Source organism: Aythya ferina (assembly GCF_964211825.1).
Source record: "Aythya ferina genome assembly, chromosome: 2".
Taxonomy (NCBI): domain Eukaryota; kingdom Metazoa; phylum Chordata; class Aves; order Anseriformes; family Anatidae; genus Aythya; species Aythya ferina.
The window spans coordinates 61708247-61731037 of record NC_140297.1 but is presented as its reverse complement, the minus strand read 5'-3'; the positions used below and the strand labels follow the sequence as shown (position 1 = coordinate 61731037).

Genomic DNA, 22791 nt, shown 5'->3' with positions numbered 1-22791 from the left:
ATTTATTACTTTTACTAGATGAAAAGAATCAAATGTGACAAAAGAGTGTAAAAGCAGCATAAATGTTCCTTTATCTTTACAAAATATTTACTATTGCTTTGAAGCATGACTAGCTTCTGTACTTTCTGGGTTTTCTTCCCCTCTATCCTTCCCTATCCCATCTCTCTTCTCCCAGTCAGGACATGCAAAATCTAAATTCCCACTCCCTTTTTAAATCCTTTCTAGGCCTCTATAAATTGATTATTTGGATTAAAAAAAAAAAAAAAAAAAAAAAAAAAAAAAAAAAAAGTAGTATGTATAAAAATATGTATTTTATTTTTATCTGAAAATTCCAAATTCTCCTCCATTCTTCACTTTCTCATCTTACTTATTTTTTCATCTGAGTACAACCTCTACCATTTTTCTGTAGCCCTCAGTCTTCCTAAACTCTCCTCCTTTTATCCAAAATCAATAACTGCTCAAACACTTTTATCTCCCTTCAGCTAAAATACGACTCACTATTGCTGAATGCTATCCTCTGCAATATCTTACCTAAAAATAGCCTGCACCCACCTCTCTTCTAGGCTTAACAAATGCACCCAAGACTCAGATCTCCCCTCCTTTCCTATTGCCTCACAACCACCACAAACAGTCACACTGTGCAGACCATAAATAACCCCTACTAGTTGCAGTGCCTGCAAAAGTAAAAATGAAGACTGCAACGGGTCTGGTACTACAATAACAAAGACAGCTCTGTATTCCAGTGCCCCAAATCTGTCCTCTTTCTCTGTACATAGTTCATGTGCTATAGTCAATCCAGGAGCATATAAGTTTGTGCCATCATTAAATAATATATATATGTATATATATATAATATATATATATAAATAAAATTAGTACAACATATTCTTTTCAAGTTATCACTCCATCTTCTCTTTTTCCTGATCTCAGAAAACAGTGAACGTACTCTTTGTAGCCACTGTCTTCACATTCTTTCCCCTTGCTGAATTTTTAAACCTTCATTGTACTACTTACACAAAGTGCTTCTCAGGCTAATGACTTCTTCATATAAAAATTGCAGGACCAAGCTATGGACTCTCAGCAAGATAATAATCAAGGCTTAATCATCAACTCAAAGTCTCCTCAACCCAAAGAGCTTTTATGATTCTACCTTGACGTTCAGTGTTTTTTTTGCTGTTGTTGTTGTTGTTTTTTATTTTATTATTACTATTAAATATCTGCAATCTCACCTCCTTTCCTCTCAGCCATAAGTATACTCTGCGAGACTTTCAAGCTCTTTTCAGAGCTAGCGTGGTCTTGCTAGCAGCAAACATGAAGCAATTGGCCGGTAAAAAAATATGGATAAAAACCACATACACAGCAATCCCACTCAGCTGGCAGATATATGTCTGGGCCTGCCAGAAGGCAAAGTTGGGCTGTGCCTGCACAGAAAGGTTCCAACTTGAGAGTGGCCACACTGTGCTACCACAAAGGAATGTTTAGATAATTAATACTGCAGCCCTAAAATTAGTCACTGTCACATGTTCAACAATAATTGGAGAGAGTTTTAAACTCTTCTTCATGATCATTATAGCCTATATTCGTTGATCTCTTTAGTTCATCAACACTAATAATGTGCTCTGTAAAACTAAGCATCACTTTCACAAGAATAATGACTACTCCAATAATCACATTTTCTCATTAGTGAGTGATTAGTGAGTATTCCCCTTTGTATTCTTGCAAATAAAGTCTTTACAAAACCGAGGCAAGGAGGAAAACAACAAAACTATTAGATGAGCTTAACACAGCTCTGGCTCTGTTAAGATTTTCTGATATGGTAAATGTAACTAATTCCCTGCAGACTACAGACTGAGACAGATCCAATAATTTAAACAAAATAAACAATATCAGAAAAGTCAAGAGATGAACCCAGAATCATCATATTGTGTAACCGCATCTCTAAAGATTCCTATGTCCTCATCACTCTGACCTTCATTCTTAGGTCAGACAAGTTAAATTGAAATCTTGGTTCAGATTTGGTGTACTGAAATGGCAAGAACTTCAGGTGGAAAAAAAAAATTGGGGGGGGCGGGGGGGGGGGGGGAGGGAAGAAGGAGGGAGAAGAAAAGGCTTATTTTCAATTGACATAGCATCCAATACACAGGGTGCCTAGATCCTAACTGGAGTCTAAAGGTACTCCAGAAATTTCGAGCTACTTCACTGTGTATTATAGATTCTGATCAGAACCAAACAGTGGTATTTTCAACCTAAAAAAAGGAGCTTTATTTATTGCCATCTGAGAGAGTTCAGGTCACAGTAGAAGAAAATCCTCATTCAACATATACCAGAGGCTATTACCAACAGCTTCTAGAACCAAGAGCATGTGGAAAATTGGAGAGCTGTTGGTTTTATCAGACTAAAATGCTAAAATAGCCTCCTACAAGGCCTAGGGTGATTACTCTCCAAACCAGCATCCCTTTCCCTTCAGCATGGCAATGTTAGTGCCCTAGAGAACTGTTCATATCTGACCAGCAGGGAGGAGGAGGAATGGGCTAGAGCAGCAAGCAGTGGCACCAGGGAAAGGACTCATCTTGGCCAGAGGGGAAGGGGACCTGCTGAAGGATGGGAGGACATGTTGTGGGGATACAACAGTGCATACAAGCGACTGGATGGGAATCCCAGTGTTGCACACCCTCAGTCTCACATTTGACCTGTTCATGTTGATTAATGAGCTGAGAACGAACTCGCCTGGGAACACTTCCCTTCAACTTTGGCAGTGCAAGGCATTTTGAAACCCAGGATCAGGCTGCAATGCAAAGAGTGAAAACATAAGCATACTTAGGGCTTTAAATCCAGATTATGACATGTAAATAACATTAGAAACTATCAGTAAAAATGTATGGCTTGATTCAAATTATATTAATTTTAACAGATGTATTAAGGAAAATTTCATTCTTTTGAGATTTCTTAAGAAAAATTTTACATAAACAATTTTTAATCTGAATTTTTATATGTACTTCTATTAACCTTTTCTTTGCTAAGTATCTCATACATTAACACATGCTTTAAAGACTAGGTATTCTCTTTTCAGCTTCTGAAAATTACTATGGGCTTTAGCATTATAATAAAAATAACTATACTTCTCAGTGGTCTCTTCAGTATTCTTTAATTGCTAATATCTAACAGAGCTATGCCTACATAAAGAAAAAATAGCTTAAAGTGACTTTAGACGTGCAGATGTTTAAGGAACATGCAAGAATCCTTTTGTATCACTGGAAATTTTTCCCAACAATAAACTAGAAGGCTGATTCAAATTGTGTATATTATCCAGAACCAAATATTCTCACACTTACTCTTATTTACATTTCTGGGGGAGAAGGTAACTATATAATCTTTTCTTAACTGTGTAATTTAAAGTAAGGCTTCAAAACTCTAAAGGAATTTTTTGCATGTTATGGTGAAACAAAGGCCAAAAATAAGACTCACTAAATTCCAAGCAGTTAAGTAGGGGAAAAAAATACAGTAGCTAAAATCATGAAAGGCAGAGCAGTCTAATTGCCCAAGTATGGGGAAGAAAGGAAAAACGCCTGAATTGTAATCTCAATTCTTCCACGTGCTTGCAGTCCAGCCTCAGAAAAATTACTAACCAACAACATTTAGCTATCTACAATTCAAAGTTCTGCTTCTATTTATCACTGTTTGAAAAATGTTTATAGACATTATATATAATTCACTATATATTAACACTTCTTTAACTATTTTCCTAGCAAACTCTACCGAAGAGTTGCAGAAGGAAAAACCTGCAGAAATAACTTACTTAAGTGCAATCTGCTTATGCAGATTCTCCACATTTTATTTGGTATTTTATAAATTATGAGCTCCTTTTATCTAAGTTCTACACACACACACACACTTTTTGGCATACCAACTCTTGACAGGAGTAAATATATTTACAATATTTGTCTTTTGCTGCACTCTGCTGGAACAATCCATTTTTAAACTGAAAGAAACATTGTCCCATATGTAATACAAATGTTAACAAAAAAGCCTAAAAAGAAATATTATTTCTTGTAAAAATACACTGTTTTGGAGCACACACTGCCACTTCAGATTTTTAAAAACAGTGTTTACATATTTAAACCCATATTTTGTTGTTCCGATAAGTGTCCCAGTTTAAAAGAGCACCTGCAACAGTCCTACATCAAACAGGATTACAGAGTGCTCACTACTGCTCATAATAAAACTACAACAAATTAAGATCTCAGTAAGGCACTGAGGAGGCTTCTAGAACACAGACTGGAAAATCTTTCTCCTTCATTTTAAAAATTCTACACCTGATAAGGACATTATTTTTTAAAAAGCAACATATGCCTAGAAACTTTATTCCCTCCATTTGATCACTCTGTTCAAAATAATAGTAGAAAGTCAAAAGACAATGTAAATTGTTATAACACCTGCCTAAAGTAAGACGAGACTGGGTCCCTTCAGAAAAAAAAAAAAATCCTGACAATTTGCTGCACGTATGAAATTGAAAAATTTGCAGCCTCATTTCTTTCACTAGAAGAACCTGAAGAAACTTACCCAGGCTAAAGAACAGACCCCAGAGTCAAAACTATTAACTCCTGTGATAATTTATTCTGGCTCAGGATCTGCTGCAGAATCACCCAAACATCCCACATGTCAAATTAAACGCACCTTCCTACTAGAAAAATGCACCTGTGATCAAAACAAAGGGTTGTGACATTTTTCCCCACTCTTTGGATTGACCATAAACTTCTAAAGAAAATAATTTAAAGGGGAAGTAAATAACACAGATGCAATGGAACAGAAATGTCACAGGCTTGTTTCTAGAAGTCTTCTGAGGGCAATGAGGAAAAGCTTTCACTCTTAGACCTGTCTTGGGAATTGCAAATACAGATGTTGGCACCAGTCCCAGAACACAAAACATACTTCTCAATTTTTACTAATACCTGCTAAAATTGTGTCTTGGCATTTTAGCTTGGAAAGAAAATTAAGGAATGGCCCTTCTTAATACTCTGTAATCCACATAAATCTCAAGAACTCCTCTCAGGAAAAGGTTTCCATAGATTATTTTTTTTCCCGAAGAACAACGGAGCCTCTTGGATAATCATTACCTTTACAGATTGCCTTGTTGAATTTGAAAATAAGAATAAATACAGTCAATACCCTCACATGAATAGTAAATTAATGGCTTCAAAGCTTCCAGCAATATAGAATCTATACAGTGACAAAGGAAACAGGAAACATGAAAAAAGTTTTTAGAGAAACTAACTACTTCAAAGGTTAATGTACTTAGCCCAAAACTGGTCAGGCCAACCTGTTTCTCTGGAATTGCACTGTTGGCATTCCCTGCCACTACATCCTTCTTCCCCCCTACACTTCCAATGGGAGAAATAAAAACGAAGAAGAAAAAAAAAAAAAAAAAAGATTTCAAAATGACATTATTTTTCATAGTAACCAAGTTAATACACTAGAGATCAAATGTTTCTCTGTTCTTCCGACAGAAGAAAAATACATGAGCAAGTTGAAAACTTGTATTAACACATTTTTCTCCATTTGTCTCCAATGTTTTTTTAAAAATAAAAGGTCGGTGATGTTACAACAATAAACACAAATGGAGAGTTGTACTTCAGTTTGCAACCATGCCACTCTTTTTTAATCTGAAGTGCAACAAAATATATATATGAAGAATAGGTGAACAAACTAATTGGAGACACTAGGCTTCCAAAAGCAAATGGAGAGTGTGAGGCAACAGATTGAGAACTATACAAGGGGAACAGTAGTTACGTACTGATGTGAATGACTGGCTAGGAGTCGAGTCAGACAGAAAAACTATTGTAGACAAGTTTCCACTACTGTGGATCTCAGAAGAAAAGAAAGGCAGGAAATGATGCAAGATATCTTTTGCAAATTAGAGGTAATTTCACATCACAGAATTCTTACTAGTTGCAATTATGAACCACAATCCATTCACATGCTTTTATACAACGGAGAAAATGAAAAAAGTAAAATAAAATGCAAAAATAATACAAGCCAGTACATTTGGATAAAACATTGAAGATTAAGTCAAGCTATAAACTGTTCATAACTTCTGTAGCATAGAATGTCCATATAAAATTAAAAAAAAAAAAAAAGAGAGAGAGAGAGAGAAAGACAATCCTTACATTTATCAGAAAACACGGTTTAGCAGATGTTTTAATGAATCATATTCCTTATGAATTTGCTCAAACATCACAGACTTGTTTCTGGGAAGAGGTATAAAAAAAGTCTGAAAGACAGCTATTAGTAGCCAGCAACTAATCTGCTTCATATTTGTTTCTACAATAAAAAGAAAAGAAATTGAGTGTATCCGATACTCATAAAAGCTGAAAGGAATAAATGTACCTAGAAGACATACAATAATATACTGAGACAGAACAACCTTTTCTAAAATATATATCTTAAGACAGACTGGCAATTGTCTACTGAAATGTAATAGACAGATAATGGATGGTTACATGCTCGTTAAAAAGAAATGGGGAAAGAAAAAAAGAAAGAAAAAAAAAAAAAAAAAAAAAGGAAAATGCAAAAAGTTCATTTTTCCTCCAGAAAAGTATGGAAGAAAGTTTTCTCAAAACTCTGAAGCCCCATTCAAATTAGGACAGAGGCAAAGGCTACTGTTTTCTTTAACATGACAAATCTAATTAGCTAGCAAATATTTAACCAATAGCTAGAGGTTGCTCTTTAAGTACTAAATAATGAGATGTAATTAAGGTAGCAAAGGCAAAAGGTTACTAATTTAGGACATTTCTATGGTGCAGTGTTTAAATTATAGGTTTTATACAAAACGCATGGGCCAATGCACAAGAAAAAAAATCCAATTTTAACGGAATGCAGAACAAATTAACATTTTAACATTATAATACTACTCAATTGTATAATGGGATTTTGCTAAGTGTCACAGAACAGAAAATAAAAGTAACACTCCAAGGTATGCTTGTTAACCTCTTCAAGCTAAATATATTACGAGCCTACTGACAGCAGTAAATAGACGCATTGTAACATGAAAGACTACAAATTCAGAGGCCTTTAATAGGTGTTCCTTTTTCTAAGTCGATTGGCATAAAGAGTATAAACAACGAACAAGATAAAAATGTTATCCATACCAAATGCTTTCAAATTTCCCAAAGGGAAAAGGAACAATCTTTTTAAAAATACACTTTAAGACATCCAGTTTCTTTGAAACATAATGTCTTTTTTTCCACCTTTCCGTCCCATGTCATAGGAATTTGAACTGGCAAGCACAGTCTTCAGTACTCATGCATAATATTCTCTAGGTTGACCAGAAGGCTTTTTGGGAAGAAGGAAAAAAAAAAAAGATATAGAAGAATTTGCAGTCAAAGCCTACTACCTCAAGATCTGAACGCACTCACCCTCCATCCAACAATGGGCTCAAGCAGATATTTAACTTTACATCTAAGTAACTCCAACGCTGTATCCACTCTACATTACCAATACTATACCGAGAAACTGGCAACCACAAAACTTCAAAGAACTCAAGGTAAGCAGAAGGGATGGAGCATTTCATTTCACAAAAACCTTAAAATAGTAACTACAAAGTAATGATACTTATCATTGCTATCCTCTTGCTTCCTGACTTCTGACCTTCTCAGCTCATTACACCAACTTTTCTTGCATTAACCACCTTTTCCATACTGGTTTAAATTATCCACAATAGAATAATTAAAGGCCTCACAATGTATAAATACTAACTAAATACTAACTGGAAGGTAGTAGCTAAGCACAACTGAAACATAAAACAGATCTGAGATGCCAACTGGCAAGAATATATAGAGAAAAGAGTTCTATTCCCCTTTGTTTTTGTCAATTTACAGATTTAACCAGCACTTCAGCTCCAATATAAACTTTACCTTTTACTAAAAAGATCTAAATTGGGAAAATGACCACACAAGTTACATTTTTCCTCACAGAGGTGGTAACTAGAGCAGCAGCTGAGCTGAGATTGTGCTGACTGAAAGGAATATCCAAGACAAAGAAACAGAACATTTTTGTTTTAATAAAGTGTTTATACAAATTAGATTTTTAATTATTTATATATATATATTTACAATTAGAATTATTATTTTTTTCTCCAATAACCCAAAGCCCACTACTATACTTCCTCTGGTAAGTGACACCAGTCAGAATGCTAACTCAACTGATCAGGAGAGTGCAATGAACACATAAGCAGCATTAGATGCACCAGACAGAGCCAAGAACTGTGATGAGCAAGTTGTCATGACACAGTGTCATGTGTCTACTCCAAGCTCAGACATCAGCCCATCAGGTGACTCATATAAGTCATTTTGGGCCAGCTATCATCAGTGGCTAAGTTAAATGTTACACCTTTAAGAGTGCCCAAGATCAACAGAACTGTGATTTAGATGCTCAGTTTCTTCGTGTTAATAGGAATAAGTGGTTGTAGGGCTTGATGTAAAGTGATTTCAGAATCAGTTCACAGACAAAACAACTTAGTCTTCCTGGGTTTGCACTAAAATATAGGACAGCAACCAACTCCAGTTCAATACTTAACCCACACCAAGATCTTCAAGCATTAGATGAGTATATACAGTAGTCAGATCAGCTACCAACCAGTTAACTCCCAGCTTTCTTTAGGAGGTTTTGCTGTTTGTTTTTCCTGTTATTGGTAGTGTGCATGTGTGTGTTTAAGTCAGAATTTGGAGTAAAATGCTATTAAATTACACAGTACTTCCGTATCCCTCCCTCTTTTGAGTAGTCAATCATTAGTAATAACAAACATATAAATTGATATGATGAAGCATAAAGAACTCTGATATTTCACTACATCAGAGTATTAAAGTTTCTGAAATATTTACTTGGCATGAATTTTAAAGCAACATATACTTGTCATCCAACCACAATGCACAATTATCATATTCCATAATTCAAAGAAATCAGTATCAGTATAGAATAAGAATAACTTATTATAACAGAATAAGTATAACTCATTGCGAGCTACACCAGAAGATGATCTAGTTTGATATGTTATTTCAGCTACCTGAAGGCACAGCACCTGTGCACATGCTGGTAAACACAAGTATAATAGTCATTCAAAATAAAACTGTAAAAAATATATCAGAAGCTGCCAAAAGCATTCTTAGTACTGTGCGCAGAAATTAACCAAAACTGATAATAGTTTGGTATTTGCCTAACAGTTAATCACATCTGGGTCACCAAACTGTAATGGGCTATTTCACAAAGATCATGTATGCAAACTGCAAAGCCATCATATCTTTCATCACCTACACTCCCTAGTTGTTCTCAACTATATTGCTGTTATACTGCATAATTACAGGGCTGACCCAGAAAAACTTTCTAAGGAGCATGAAATAGTAGGGTTTTCCATCCTTCTATGAACACTGTATGTGTGGTTTGTTTTTTTTTTTATTATTCTAGTTTTGTTTCCGCTACTGCTTATCATTTTCTCTCTTGTCTATGGAGAATATTTTTCCCTATGAGAGCCTAGCAATAATTTAAGCTTCAGTACAGGTATCTGATACACTGTATTTCAGAAGAAAAGATGAGAAAGATTTCTTTCAAATTAATAAGACGTATCACTATTCCTTTCTCTGGGAATTGCAGCCAAACTGTTCCATTTTCACTCAAAGACCCACAAGTTATTTTAGTCCCTACAGAGATCCCTCATGCATTATGCATTGCTAAAGATACGAGCATCAGTTTTACCTGTTTGTCCCACAAATTGGTTGATCTTAAGAGAAGACTATCCCTCGCTGGAGCAAGTAGACTCATACAGAAGAGTTGTGCCAGCAATCTCAATATATGCTTCCCAAGCTAACTACGTTCAGACAGTTTTGGAATACATCTTCAAATAAAAAGGGGCTTTGATGACCTTGTAAGTATTCCAATATTAAAGATAAATAAGTAAAATAGAGAATTTGTATTATAAGTAATAGCCAATAAGTTACTTTTAGTGGCTGTGGAGAGGAGAGGAGAGGAGAGGAGAGGAGAGGAGAGGAGAGGAGAGGAGAGGAGAGGAGAGGAGAGGAGAGGAGAGGAGAGGAGAGGAGAGGAGAGGAGAGGAGAGGAGAGGAGAGGAGAGGAGAGGAGAGGAGAGGAGAGGAGAGGAGAGGAGAGGAGAGGAGAGGAGAGGAGAGGAGAGGAGAGGAGAGGAGAGGAGAGGAGAGGAGAGGAGAGGAGAGGAGAGCCAACTACAACCACCTACATTTAGCAGAAACAGCAATAAAACGAGAAGTTAAATATAACTCCTCCAAAGAACAGCATATTTATTTAAGCCAAAAAGAACTAATTTATACTATGGGTGTAGTTCTCACTGACATTATCTGGGGAAAATGACTATTACAGGAGCGGGTGTGATATATAGCCTTTGAGTCATGCATGATAAACCCTAATGGTTTTGCTTTGAGGTAAAAGTCCTTACTAATCAAGCAATGAATCATTTCCAAAATGTCGAGTTCCTGAGGCCATGTGTGTCAGAAGTGCAACTCTTGAGTGAATACTCAATCACTAATGATCAGTTTTGAGATTTTTATCAACTGATTAATAAGCAAGGAAAGGAGCTAAGAGGCTTGAACAAAGAGTTAATGGACCTTTAATGACACTCTAAGTGTGTTTTAGTGAATAGAGCATAATGAGTTTTAGTTGCTACTAACCACAAATCACCAACAACTGAAGTGCTCTATGCACTGCAAGTGTTAAAATACTGCAATGAACAGCACTCATGGTTTTAAAAAAATAGGAAATTGTGTTTACTCAAATATATGTATGTATTTATGTATGTATGTTTACTCAAATATATGTACAAATATATATTTGAGTAAACACAAATTCCTATTTTTTGTCCATAAAAATGCCCAAAATAATGCCCATACTTAATTGGTATTACACCTCTGTAGCAGATCAGAGAACAGAAATTAAGAGCACAGCTTCCTAAATCAGTAGATGGATGTAAGGTAAAGAGAAAAATGGGAAGATGTTTGTTTATTTTTTTAGTATATTAAGTGCTAGAACTGTTGGTTCACCTATCATGGAAGCAAAATGTTAGCTTTTATTTATGATATGCAATGCTGAAAATACATTCAGGAACAATTCTGAAGACTAAAGGTTTGACAAATTATGCATATGTACACATATATATGTATGTACAGACACGTACACAAACGTATCATTTTTGTATTACTGCCTATAAATTTTCTACTGCCCTCCTAGATGTAGGTATTTGCCTTCGATATACTCCACATCTTTGTGCCGAAATCACTGTGGAAATATCTAAAGAAATTACTGCATCTAACAGGCAGCTAACAGCCTGAAACCATCAAGGATCACTAACCTGGAGGACCTCCAGTTCCCTAAAACAAAACAAAACAAAACAAAATAATTAAAAAAAAAAAAAAAGACTGATTATAGGGAGTCAGTTCAATAAGGTGAGTCTGGAATCAAGTCCCAAGAATAACAGACCTAAAGTCAAAAGGAGGAGTCCTTTGGTAGCTGAGGGAAATCTTATTTCCAAGAGTGGAAAAAGAAAAGGAAAGAAGCTAATAGAATGAAGACAAAGAGGGGAGATTGATGTTTCCTTTCAAAAAGCAGTGACAAGATCAAAACCTCTCACTGAAGAGATGAAAATAAGTCAGAAACTTCCATTTAGGATTGCACTGTTTTTCACATATTTGTATGTTTCATGTTACCATACAACAAAATGCATGTGTGTACACATGCACATTTAAAAACTCATCCACGGAATTTAATTTTGATTTCCTTAAGTATCAAATATACATACCTTCAACAGTGGGGAAACTAAGTACGTGCACCTGGGCAAAGCTGGAAATGCTGACACAAGTTTGAGGTAAGTCAATTCTGGAAACCTCTGAGCATGAGTTTCTGGGATTGAACCTAAAGCATGTGCCTAGAGACATGTGCCTAAAGAAAGAGAGAGCATCGACAATTCTGTTAGAACACCCAACAGCTCAGAAAAAGAGCACAGAATCACAGAATCGTCTAGGTTGGAAGAGACCTCCAAGATCACCTAGCCCAGCCTCTAACGTAAAACTAACAAGTCCTTCACTAAACCATATCACTAAGCTCAATGTCTAAGCATGTCTGCAGAAAAGGGTGTGGAGAGTTCAAAAGCTGTTCCACTCCTGTTCTAAAATGGGAAATCATGAATCATCTCCAATCTGGGAGCCACATAACTATATTAGTGTTGTGCTGTAGGTGTATTAGTACAATTTTTGCTCAACTTTGCCATCTGGGAGCTTTGTACCCGTGTCATTTCATTCATATGTAGCTCACGTGGAATTCCGGTGAATCAAATACATATCACTTGGTCCCCACTCACAAAGGCAAGCCCTTAAATATTGAGGCAAAATCCCATGTCTTATAAATCAGGCTCGCTGTAATAATACTGGTTTAAATCGGCTGTCTTTTCTGAAAACTGATTATATGTGTTGGACAAGAAGGACATAACATGCTTACATGTGGATATTCGTCAACTATTAACTGGAATACTCGTTTTCACTTGAAGTACCAAAATTTCAAGGAGAAAATCATACAATTCAGAAGATACAATTCAGATTCAACTGGTTATTTCTGATGTCATAATGATTTACACCCAAAACTAATTTTCACCTGATAGTTATCAAAAAATATTATAAAATGGACAAGAACTGGCACATAGTATTTTAATAGTTTAGATACTGTTTTACAAGATTTCAACATTCCTGTTGGATCACAACCAGAATGAAGAGAATCCAACATGCATGATCAGCAGCAGCAGGACGAAAACTCCTCACAACTGTAAAATAAGATAATTCTTCTTTTTCCCTGTAAACACAAACATACAACCACCTCTCCAAAAATGGAAGGACACTGAATACTTTGTTCCCTTATTTCAAGCAAGAATTTTTAAACGAAAAATTCCTATATGCATTAATTTCTTCAAGCTGCAATTCATATGCAGACTTAAGATACAAGACCAAGACCAGCCAAGACAGACACAGGCTATATACCAAAGAAAGCAGAATGAACTGGACAACTAATTGTTTATGGAGCAGTATCTGAGAACTGCGTTGAAAGCCATATTATTGCTGCTTGCAGCCAGGTATTTCTGTGAGACAAGCTTTTCAGTAATAATATAAATAACATGATCACGACACAATAGATGAATTACAAGAAAAAAGGGAAGAAAATTGTAGCTTCAATTAGTACTAGCAGATCTGTATTGAAAAGCATGTTAGGCCCTCTTTATTAATGGCAAGACATACTCAAATGATGAAGTGCCTTAAAGAAAAGCTGAAATGTGTCACCAATCAAAAAATAAGGAACCAGCTAGTTATAAAGCCTTATTTTCTAAGGTTATGTAACTGTGCTGACCGCTTATGTCAAACTTGTTCTGTCTGCCCACTCCTAGCAACTGTTTTTTGCAATGTCCACTAATAAATTTTACAATGAAACAAAGACCCAGAAATCATTAAGTTCCTATATATATTTATTTATTTATTTATTTAGCAGACTGGGAGTGCAAACACTATTAATAGTTCCACCGAGACAAGGTCAAGAATCTTCACATTATCTATCTTCTCTGTATGGCTACTGCCAGTCAACAATAGTGCATTGGCTTGACAACTTGCACACAAATAGCAGCTGGTGGTGCTGGGCTGCTGGGGCCATGGATAATAGTTGAGATTTCAGTATTAGAAAACACAAAAGGGTTAGCAGTTTTAAGGGGGTGTGACAAAGAAGCCTTAGAACATGGGAAGACCTAAGGTATTGTGCAACAGTTGCATCAAAGAACAGGAAGGGACCTAGGTTTACTACAAGTTTGGGAATATAGGACAAACCTATTTGCTTCGTCATTTGTCTTAATCTTCCTACATTTTATTGTAGTATAACACAATATATAGGAGCTTGCTCAGTCATTACATATTTTTTAAAAAACTTAAAACATGAATCTGAGACAAGATTGAACAGTTCAAGAACTTAAAATTGGCTAAGCAACAGTGCCCTAGGAGAACTCCGCCCCACATTTCAAATCCATCCCTTCTCTTTTTTCTCTAAGAGGAATATAACTGCACTTATCTTCTAAACATAGTAACTGGTTTAAATGCTTTACAACTAAACATGCCTGGTACTGCTTCGATTCACTAGGTTATAATCTACATGGGTTGAAATAGAGTGATTCTTATGACCCCTATTGTAAATTCCAAATTGTACCTGGAAACCCCAATAATGTATGTCAAGAGTCAATGCATGAAAATTATAATTTCAAGGCAAGCACCTGCAGCAGCTGCCAAACTATGATTCTATAATATGACAGAAAACACACTGTAGAGATTAAAGACCATTAACTTACACTTTCAAGCAATAACATGTCTCTACTAAGAGAACATTGTATAAAGTACATACTGTTTACAGCAGCTACCATGCAATTTGCTGCAATCTTATTTTATATTCCAAGTCCTTTAAACTGAAAAAGCCTATGTAACCTCAACTACTGTTCATTTGTAAATTCATCTCATTTTTAGAACAAGAGCTAGCAGCACATCCAGTTGCCTTGTTTTTTGTTGTTGTTGTTTTTTAAACCAAAGCTCAAGAAATTGTAGTACATAGTCACACAAATAGCATCTATCGAAAACTTATTTTCCGCTATGTTGATAGGTTCTTCCTACAAATCACTCAAACATCACAATAATGACATTTCCTTTTACCAATATACACAGTTACTATATATAAAATAGCTTTTCTTTTCCTTCCAAAACAGAACACCATATGTCACTATTTGTTAACTGCTGTAAAACTCAAATCTATATTGACATATACGGTTAATTCATAAAGATGAGTTCTAGAATAAAATACTGAAAAGGAGTATAAAAACAAAAGAAGTCTTTCATCACTGCACACATCAATGCCTGTTTCACCTTTACTGTGAAGATTAAAAGTAAGGCTACAGTTTCCTTACAATACATTTGCAACTTTATTGTAGCACTGAATACATCCTGCCTTCTTGGTCATGTACAAGAAGATATATAAAAAAAAATAGTTTGTAAATAGAAATTATTTTTACAAGAGAAATAAATGCAGCTTGATTTATTTTCTTGGCCTCGGCATCAATGGCTTTGACTTGTATCTCTACTCACATACCACACAAACAATTTATACTTGATTGAGTTGAAGATCTGAAAACTAACATTTACAGTCAACTACAGCTATAAAATTCAAATGAGTTCAGCAATTCATTATAAAAATTTGTAGTTTGGCAAAGAAAGAACTACACAGAATACATTTTAAATAGGTATCAAACAGGCAGTGAAGCTACATGAGTTGAACATTTGTGATTGTTAGATTTGTGTTAAAAAGCCTGTTCACACAAAGGTTATAACTTCAGTATAACTGTTCTGATGAAAGGAAATAAGGGAAGCAGTATGAGACATCTTTACATCAGGTTGAATTAGGAGAGGTTATATCATTACAGCTTCATTTAAAAGAAATATATATAAATTATAGTAATTATTTGATCAAGAATGCAACTCATAGAACCCAAGTCCTGGAGACTGAGTGAAACAAACAGATATTCATGTTAACTGGAAATTCTTTCCTGCTCGAGACGACAAGGTTTGGAGTACGCTATAAAAGCAAAACATGCACATTTTCTTTCTGACCGCAAAACCCAATGTAGAAAATACCTTTCTTTTGTACAAAACAATTACTTCAGTGAAAAAATATGAAAAATATGCTTTTTTTTTTTTCTCCTCATTATAAAAGTTTTTGGCATAAGGCATGATGTTCTCAGACAGTGGTGTTAGATGGAAAAGGAACCAAGTTTTATTCCAACACTGAAAGTATTTAATTGTAGGACTTATCATACCAATTTTATTACAATGCCCCTAAAACTTTGACACCACTTACATTCAGAGTTCAATCCAAATTCCTCTGAAGCAAACAGGAGCCATGCTACTTACTTCCGTGGGGTATGGATCATTTCTTCACTGAATACATTCTCCATCGAAAAAAATAAAGAACAGAACTATGGTCCTCGTATCAGACAACTTTCCCAAAAGAAAAACAGATGATTTTTTTTTCTAACAATTCCTATGAAAAGCAGTAGCCTCAAAAATACAACAATAGTAATTTCTATGTCAAAAAGACTACAACTTAAATAATTTTTGGAGTGAGACTTTATACTGTTTATATTTATCCAGCCTCATTACACCTTCTTTAGTGAAAAAAGATGTTCCATATTTTGAATACTTCAAATATTTGCATTAGAAATACTTGTTCAAGCAAAGACAGAAGATGCTAAAGACTTTTAAAAAAGAAAACAAGGTCTTTTCTAACACAGGAAATTACCAAGCAATTTCATTTCGCCCAAGCAGCAAAGAGACAATATTAAGTCCTACCACAGTGCTCACTTCCAAAGCAATGTATACAATGTTGGGATCCCTATGGTAATTACTATTTTACTACACTTTTGTTTGTAATAACATTTCTTTGTTACAAGGGAATTCAAGAACAAAACAAAATAACAAAAGGAATCTACCAAGAAAAATCTGAGCTTGCCTAAAATCAAATTTTAACTAATATTGAAAAATATAAACATTTATCCTCTAGAAATAAATCTTTTCCCTCTTTCTCATTCAACTACAAAAAAAAAAAAAAAAATAATGGTAATTTTTAAAAAGATGACCCATCTAATTTTGGTTTGAAGGACCTTTCAGATATACTCCCAAAATATGCATTTTAACTACCTGATTTTTGTCATATTCCTAGAACCAATCTTTAATTCAAGAAATTGTCAAGAACATCTTGGTTGATTTAAGTTTAAAGGTAACAGTTCTGCATAGCAAAAGCAGGCTCAAGAGACCCACTTTTGTTGATCTTTAGGGATTACTTAGTTGTGCCATTTTAAAGTGTTAACCATCTATGTGTTAACAACACCTAGTATTTTTTAAAGTAAAAAAATAAAAATTAAAAAACACTCTCAAACTTACACCATCTCATAGTTGACTCATTAAAGACAGAATCATAGAAGGGTTTGGGTTTGAAATAACCTTAAAGATCATCTTATTCCAACCCACTAGACCAGGTTGCTCAAAGCTCCATCTAACCTGGCCTTGAATATATAAAAGAAGGCATATTTCTCTTATGTCTAACCATAAATGGAAATGAAGTTTTCTGTAATTTACAGAGAGGTTTTCATAAACCAAACAGTAAAAATATTTTTCCTGTCTTAATTTTTGAATTGTCCTGATACACCACAGTGCGTAAATCTCATTTCTAGCTAGCAATCTAATTGTGTCTCAGCTCCTCTAACAAGGCATGTTAAAAAGTAAAAATTGGACTGTCTAACAGAAAAGTAAAAAATGCACAAAGTAACATCTAAGAAAGGACTTAGCCTCAGACAATTTTGTTGTGAATATTACACCAGCCAAACCGTTCCACCAGTTTACAGTGTACCATAAAATATTTACATAAGCTATGAACTATAAAATATTTTCACATGAACTATAAAATATTTACACTATCAACATCAGTTAGGAAAGAATGATGTGCTGTCAAGCTGGTGTGACCTAGGAGTAAAAATTCTGTGGTCACAGATTAAATAAAACTATTTCATATCATCTGGAAACTTACAGGGAATATCAGGTTAAACAAATTACTGCTTCCTGGTCTTTGGAAGATAAATGTAACCAGGAAAGCATAGCTTATATGCTTGAAGCTAAGTTTTACCAACATCATAAAGAAAGGTTAGGTTCATAATCAAACTGTACTGACCTCTCTGAATGTTCCTTCTAGCAAGGTGTCCAGATGTTGAAGAGGAGCAGGAGTTTTGTCTTTGAATCGTGTCAGCAATCGTCTCTCGATAGCTCTAAATTGTACAGCCCTCTCAGATAACAGCTCACGGAATTTTTCTGCATTCAAGCGCAGCTGCAATTTAATGGTTTTCAAGAATTCAGATTACAGGTCATATACATCGTATCTGCCCATTCCATATGAAATGAGAGAATGAGAGTAAAATTCTTGAGTGTGTGTATTTTCTCAGATATGAATATGAATGATAGTAAAATTCTTGATAGTGTGTATATTTATTCAAGTATTAATATGTTGTTTATACCAATTTCATATTGATGTGGTTAATTTCATATTCATCATAAAACTTTTTAACATTTTCAGGAATCATCATTTGCCACTGAAGTCAAAAATAATTGCCAAAAGAAATAACAAGGTGTGTTAATGCCTAAGTATCTCATCAAAAAGACTACCAAAAAAGAATGAAATTTCAACACCAGTATCTCAGGTTTTCTCCTCAATTTCATGCACTGTGGCTCATACACATGGCATATTAGACTTGTTACTCATTGCTGTAGAATGTAAATGGTTATTCCCTTAAGCATGAATAAAAGCACTAAATTCTTCACTGACTGAATGACTTCTATATCTAAAGTGAAATTCTTATTAATTTTATATATATATATTGATCAGGTACAGCAACTAACTTTATTAAAATGTTCACAAAACTTTGAGCAATATCATATATCAAGTGCCCAGATAATAAAATTCCTATTTTATCTTTATAACCATCTATTTTCTGCTATATACCTTTAAGACAAAAATCACTAATAAAAGTCGGTTTCTTTCAGAAAGCTGAGTCCTCAAGGTAATATCCTCTGTACATGCTGTAACTGGCAAAAATTATCAGAAAAAAACATTTCAAGACATGCAGCTTTCAAGATACATTGTGACGTATTTATTTTATAGTGTCTCCAAATTAGAAATCTCCTAAATTTAGAAAACAGATTTTTTTTAAAAATAAGCAAATATACTATTCCATCAGTACATGATTACAAAGGACTTCCAGGCAAGTTAAAAGAACTGCAGCTCTTCTAGAAGGAGAAGGAAAAAGGGGACATCTCAGGTAATACTGTTCCAAGCTTGCCAAAAAAGGGATGGAACATCAGGATCCCCTTAACAGACCATTTTTCTTGGAGTATAAAATTTTCAGAATATAATTATTTTAAAATTTCAGAAACTTCAAAATAGCCAGTTGCAAACTAATTAGATCCTAACTTACCACTACAGTGATCACACCAATATTCCAACCCACAATATATCTATGCATGTGACACAATCTAATGAAGCCTATGTTCTGATTATATATAGTTAAGGTATTACTACAATACCAGCCATTAGAAAAAGTAAACAATAAAAAAATGCATAAAATAAAGCCAACTCTATTCTTTCATAGAATTTGAAACTCAGAACATGAGAACTACTCATAAGCCTGAGAGACAAGCCTGGGCCTAGATTGTTTCATTAAAAATCTCTACATCTATCCAAAACAACCATGTCTGTATAATGATGGCTCCACCTCACAGAAGTGGCAGCATGAAAGAACACTGAACAGTGTTTCTCACTCTTACATACATATATTTATACTTTTGCCCATTACATGAGTTTAAACTAATAGAAATTTTCAAATAACTGTTTCCTTTTGTTACTGGAAAGAAGGCAGAACAGAAGGGAAAGAGCGCATATACATTATCAACTATTTCTACAAGTTAACTATTAGAATGTTTTCGCTGTCATCTGCATGACCAAACAGACAGGAGAAAATAATTATGTATATGTTGTATCTGGTCTGGTAAACCTCTTAAAGCCTTCTACTTCCACAAGGGCAGTCAGGGTTTTTTGTTTCTTGTATGTTTTGTTCTTGTTTTTCTAGTTGCTGTTGTTTTATTTTTGTTTTGGTGTGTGTGTGTGTGTGTGTGTGTGTGTGTGTGTGTGTGTGCAGGGACTTTCTGCATAATTACCGGGATGATTCAGCCAAAATAGATGCTCATGGGTTCATTATCATAGAATAGCCTAAAACTAAGGACAAGTTTCAAAAATAGCTTTACAATTAACAGGATGTTAGTCAATAAAGAACCCATGGCTCCTGTACAGCTAGTGAACAGAAGGGCAAATACTAGTTCCATAATTTGTATAATTTGCAGACTATACAGTAGCTACGTATACTCTCCCAATCACAAGGGCTGCTTCAGAGGCAAGGTGTATGCCCATATATCCATATGTTAAAAAATGTACAACAACACTTTTTCCAGCACTATGCTTAAATGCATTATATTTTCTGAAAGACAAATGGCTGTGCACCTGTGATCATTATACAGTTTTAAACTGATTATTCTTAGTACCAGCACACAAATAATTTTGAACTAGTAGAATCACACACTATGTAACATACCTCAAAATGTCGATCAATTAGTTCAAAGTATTCTTGTAGGGGAATTGAACCTGAAAAGGTATACGCAAAGTCTTTGCAATTTTGCTTTTTGAAATGTTCTTCCAGTCGAAGAGTGAGCTCTTTTGTTATTAGCCAAAGGTCTTCTAACTGATCACTCTGGATCCTATATCGTTCTTTGAAAACAAGAACAAATACAAGACTAATAATGAACACATTTAAGCTGTATACATCCACTACACAACATCGAAAATACATGGGAATTTAACTAACATTATCAATACATTCAAAGTTTGTATTAGAGATTTTAGTAGGAGATACATGCTCATTAGCATTAAATAAATACTTTTATTTTATTGGTGTCAGTCCTAAATACCCTCTACTTTATGCTAACTTTAACAGGCAATTTTGTAGCACAGAATGAGTACATAGCTTCAGGACTACTTACTCCAGAGTGTTGGTGCACTCTGTTTATAAAGTGCAAATAACTATGAAGAATTACCACAATAGGGAAACAAGAATTACTGGATGATATTAAGCTATAACAACAGGTTGTCTTCATTCTCTTCCATAGCACAGTCTGAACAAGTTTTGCTGTGGGCTTAAGGCAAAGTCAGGTTCAATTCACTTTGGACCATAGGAGAAGCACAGCATCCTGAGCAGCAGATAATAGTTGTAACAAACCAAATTTACTTCAAATAAAAGCTTGAATGCCTTTTGAAAACACAGTTATTGTCTTCTCAGACAATACAGTCACTAATATAATTTTTATTATATCTCTACCTCTTAGGATATCTTTCAATAGGAAATCATTACTCATTCAGTAGTCATAGACAACAATATTCAGTTTTGTTATTTCTATACTTAACTCCAATGCAGTAGTAGAGAGATGAAAACGTTAATATAAATTGAAGTGAAAACAAAAAGTTCAGTTAGCCTCTGTTCTCTGTCCCAACAAGTTGACTCAACTTATCACATTTTAGCGAATTTCAAATTATCAAGCTAATTGGATGAGATCTTTTTTCTGTTCTGTTTCTAGTCCATATTTGTATATTTCTCTCTTCAGTTTCCAGGAAATGAGAATTTACTAAATGTTGAAGGGAAAACATTGTGGACAATTGTATCAGCACTTATTTTGTTCTGATACTGTTTCAAACAACAATGCCCTACTTCTTGGCATTATTCATCTATCAATACTTTATCCAAAGGGAAAGACAGAAATGCAGCTATGATGCAAAAAGAGTTGTTGGGTTTTTTTGATGCAAAATATTTCTTTTTTATTTTTTTCCATCCTTGTTAATAAGCTTCACAGTAAATCAAATAAAGCCAAATTCTTTAGAACTTGAATGTACTATTTAAAATTTCCTTAACGTTATTAATTCAAGACTGTTTGACATTACCACTGGCATCATTCCCAGGATACACATTTCACTGAATAGAGAATGACAAATTCTGTTTACAGTGTAAGAGGAAAGAAGCAAGTTTTATTTAAAAACATGTCTGTTAAAGAAAAGAACACCATCTGCTAAAGATAACATTCAACCTAATACCCATTTTTTAAATACTCACAGTGTAATGGCTGGACTTAGTTGGATGTATCATCATACTTTGCTTTAAGTGATTTTTCCTTAAGGGAAATTAGCTCAGATGTTTTCAGGCCAAATCAACAGTCATTCCATTTATAATTGACATGTCTAATACATTAATGGTTTAAAATGGATAAAACTAATTTCCTCCAAAATGCATATTTAGTTTCCATACATTGTTTGTTGGTCAATACAAACACAATCTAATTTTACCATGGCTTGAGTAGAGAGCATTGCACTCATTTGCTTTATATGATCTTTCAGCTCTCAAAAACAAAGATAAATTAGATTTACAAACTGTAGGAAAGTGAGAATCCTTAGTTATAATAAATACATGCTTTACACGAAAAAAAAAAAGTGGAAAAAATATGGATCTGGGATTCTGTTCTTGTGCTTTTATAATAGCTAATCAATTTACATTAGCTTTTTGTTAAAATAAGCTCTCTTACAGAAAAATTACAATTATTTTCAGAAACATTCTCAAACAGAAAATCAGGAGACCCAGAGGAGCTCTAGCAGGTTACAAGGCTTAAACAATCTGCAATAAGAATGATTCGTTGCCCTGACTGTAGCTTATCTGAAGGAAGTCTGGGAGATTCAGTTCACTTCTTAGCTAAAAAGCCCTTATCACAAGAAAAAACAACCACAACTAGTAGTCAAGCCTTCCTTAAACTTTGATTAAAGATAGTTTAAAAAAAAGAAATAGAAAAAGTTCAAAAACAGTTACAACTTTAATCTACATTAAGCAAGCTTTGTTTTAATGTATACTAACTGTGAAAATGAACTTCAGGCTGGGCTTCTTTGCAGCAGTCTTCTTGACAGGCTGAAGTAACATCTTCAATTACTATACTGTTTAAAATGGATTAGCTAATGTAATTAAAAACAAATGTGAAAACAGATGTCATTTTTGTCTGCAGCTTCAGAGTGAAACCCAAC

General features: G+C 34.5%; 1 protein-coding gene across 8 annotated transcripts in view; it reads right to left on the bottom strand.

Moving 5' to 3' along the window:
• The window catches only part of BBS9 (Bardet-Biedl syndrome 9), a 320473-nt gene that overhangs the window by 211173 nt on the left and 86509 nt on the right, over nucleotides 1-22791 (bottom strand). For 7 of the 8 annotated variants that reach the window (XR_014689912.1, XM_084510494.1, XM_084510492.1 and 4 more), the window contains 2 exons: nucleotides 20273-20445; nucleotides 17806-17958 (listed from right to left, as the gene is read on the bottom strand). Coding sequence is in view for 6 of the 8 variants with exons in the window: in XM_084510494.1 (XP_084366620.1) it covers nucleotides 17806-17958; nucleotides 20273-20445 (326 nt within the window). In the remaining 2 variants the exon portion in view is untranslated. Of the gene's footprint in view, nucleotides 1-11815; nucleotides 11956-15992; nucleotides 16031-17805; nucleotides 17959-20272; nucleotides 20446-22791 lie in introns of all 8 variants that reach the window. The other variant, XR_014689911.1, reaches the window with a different exon arrangement.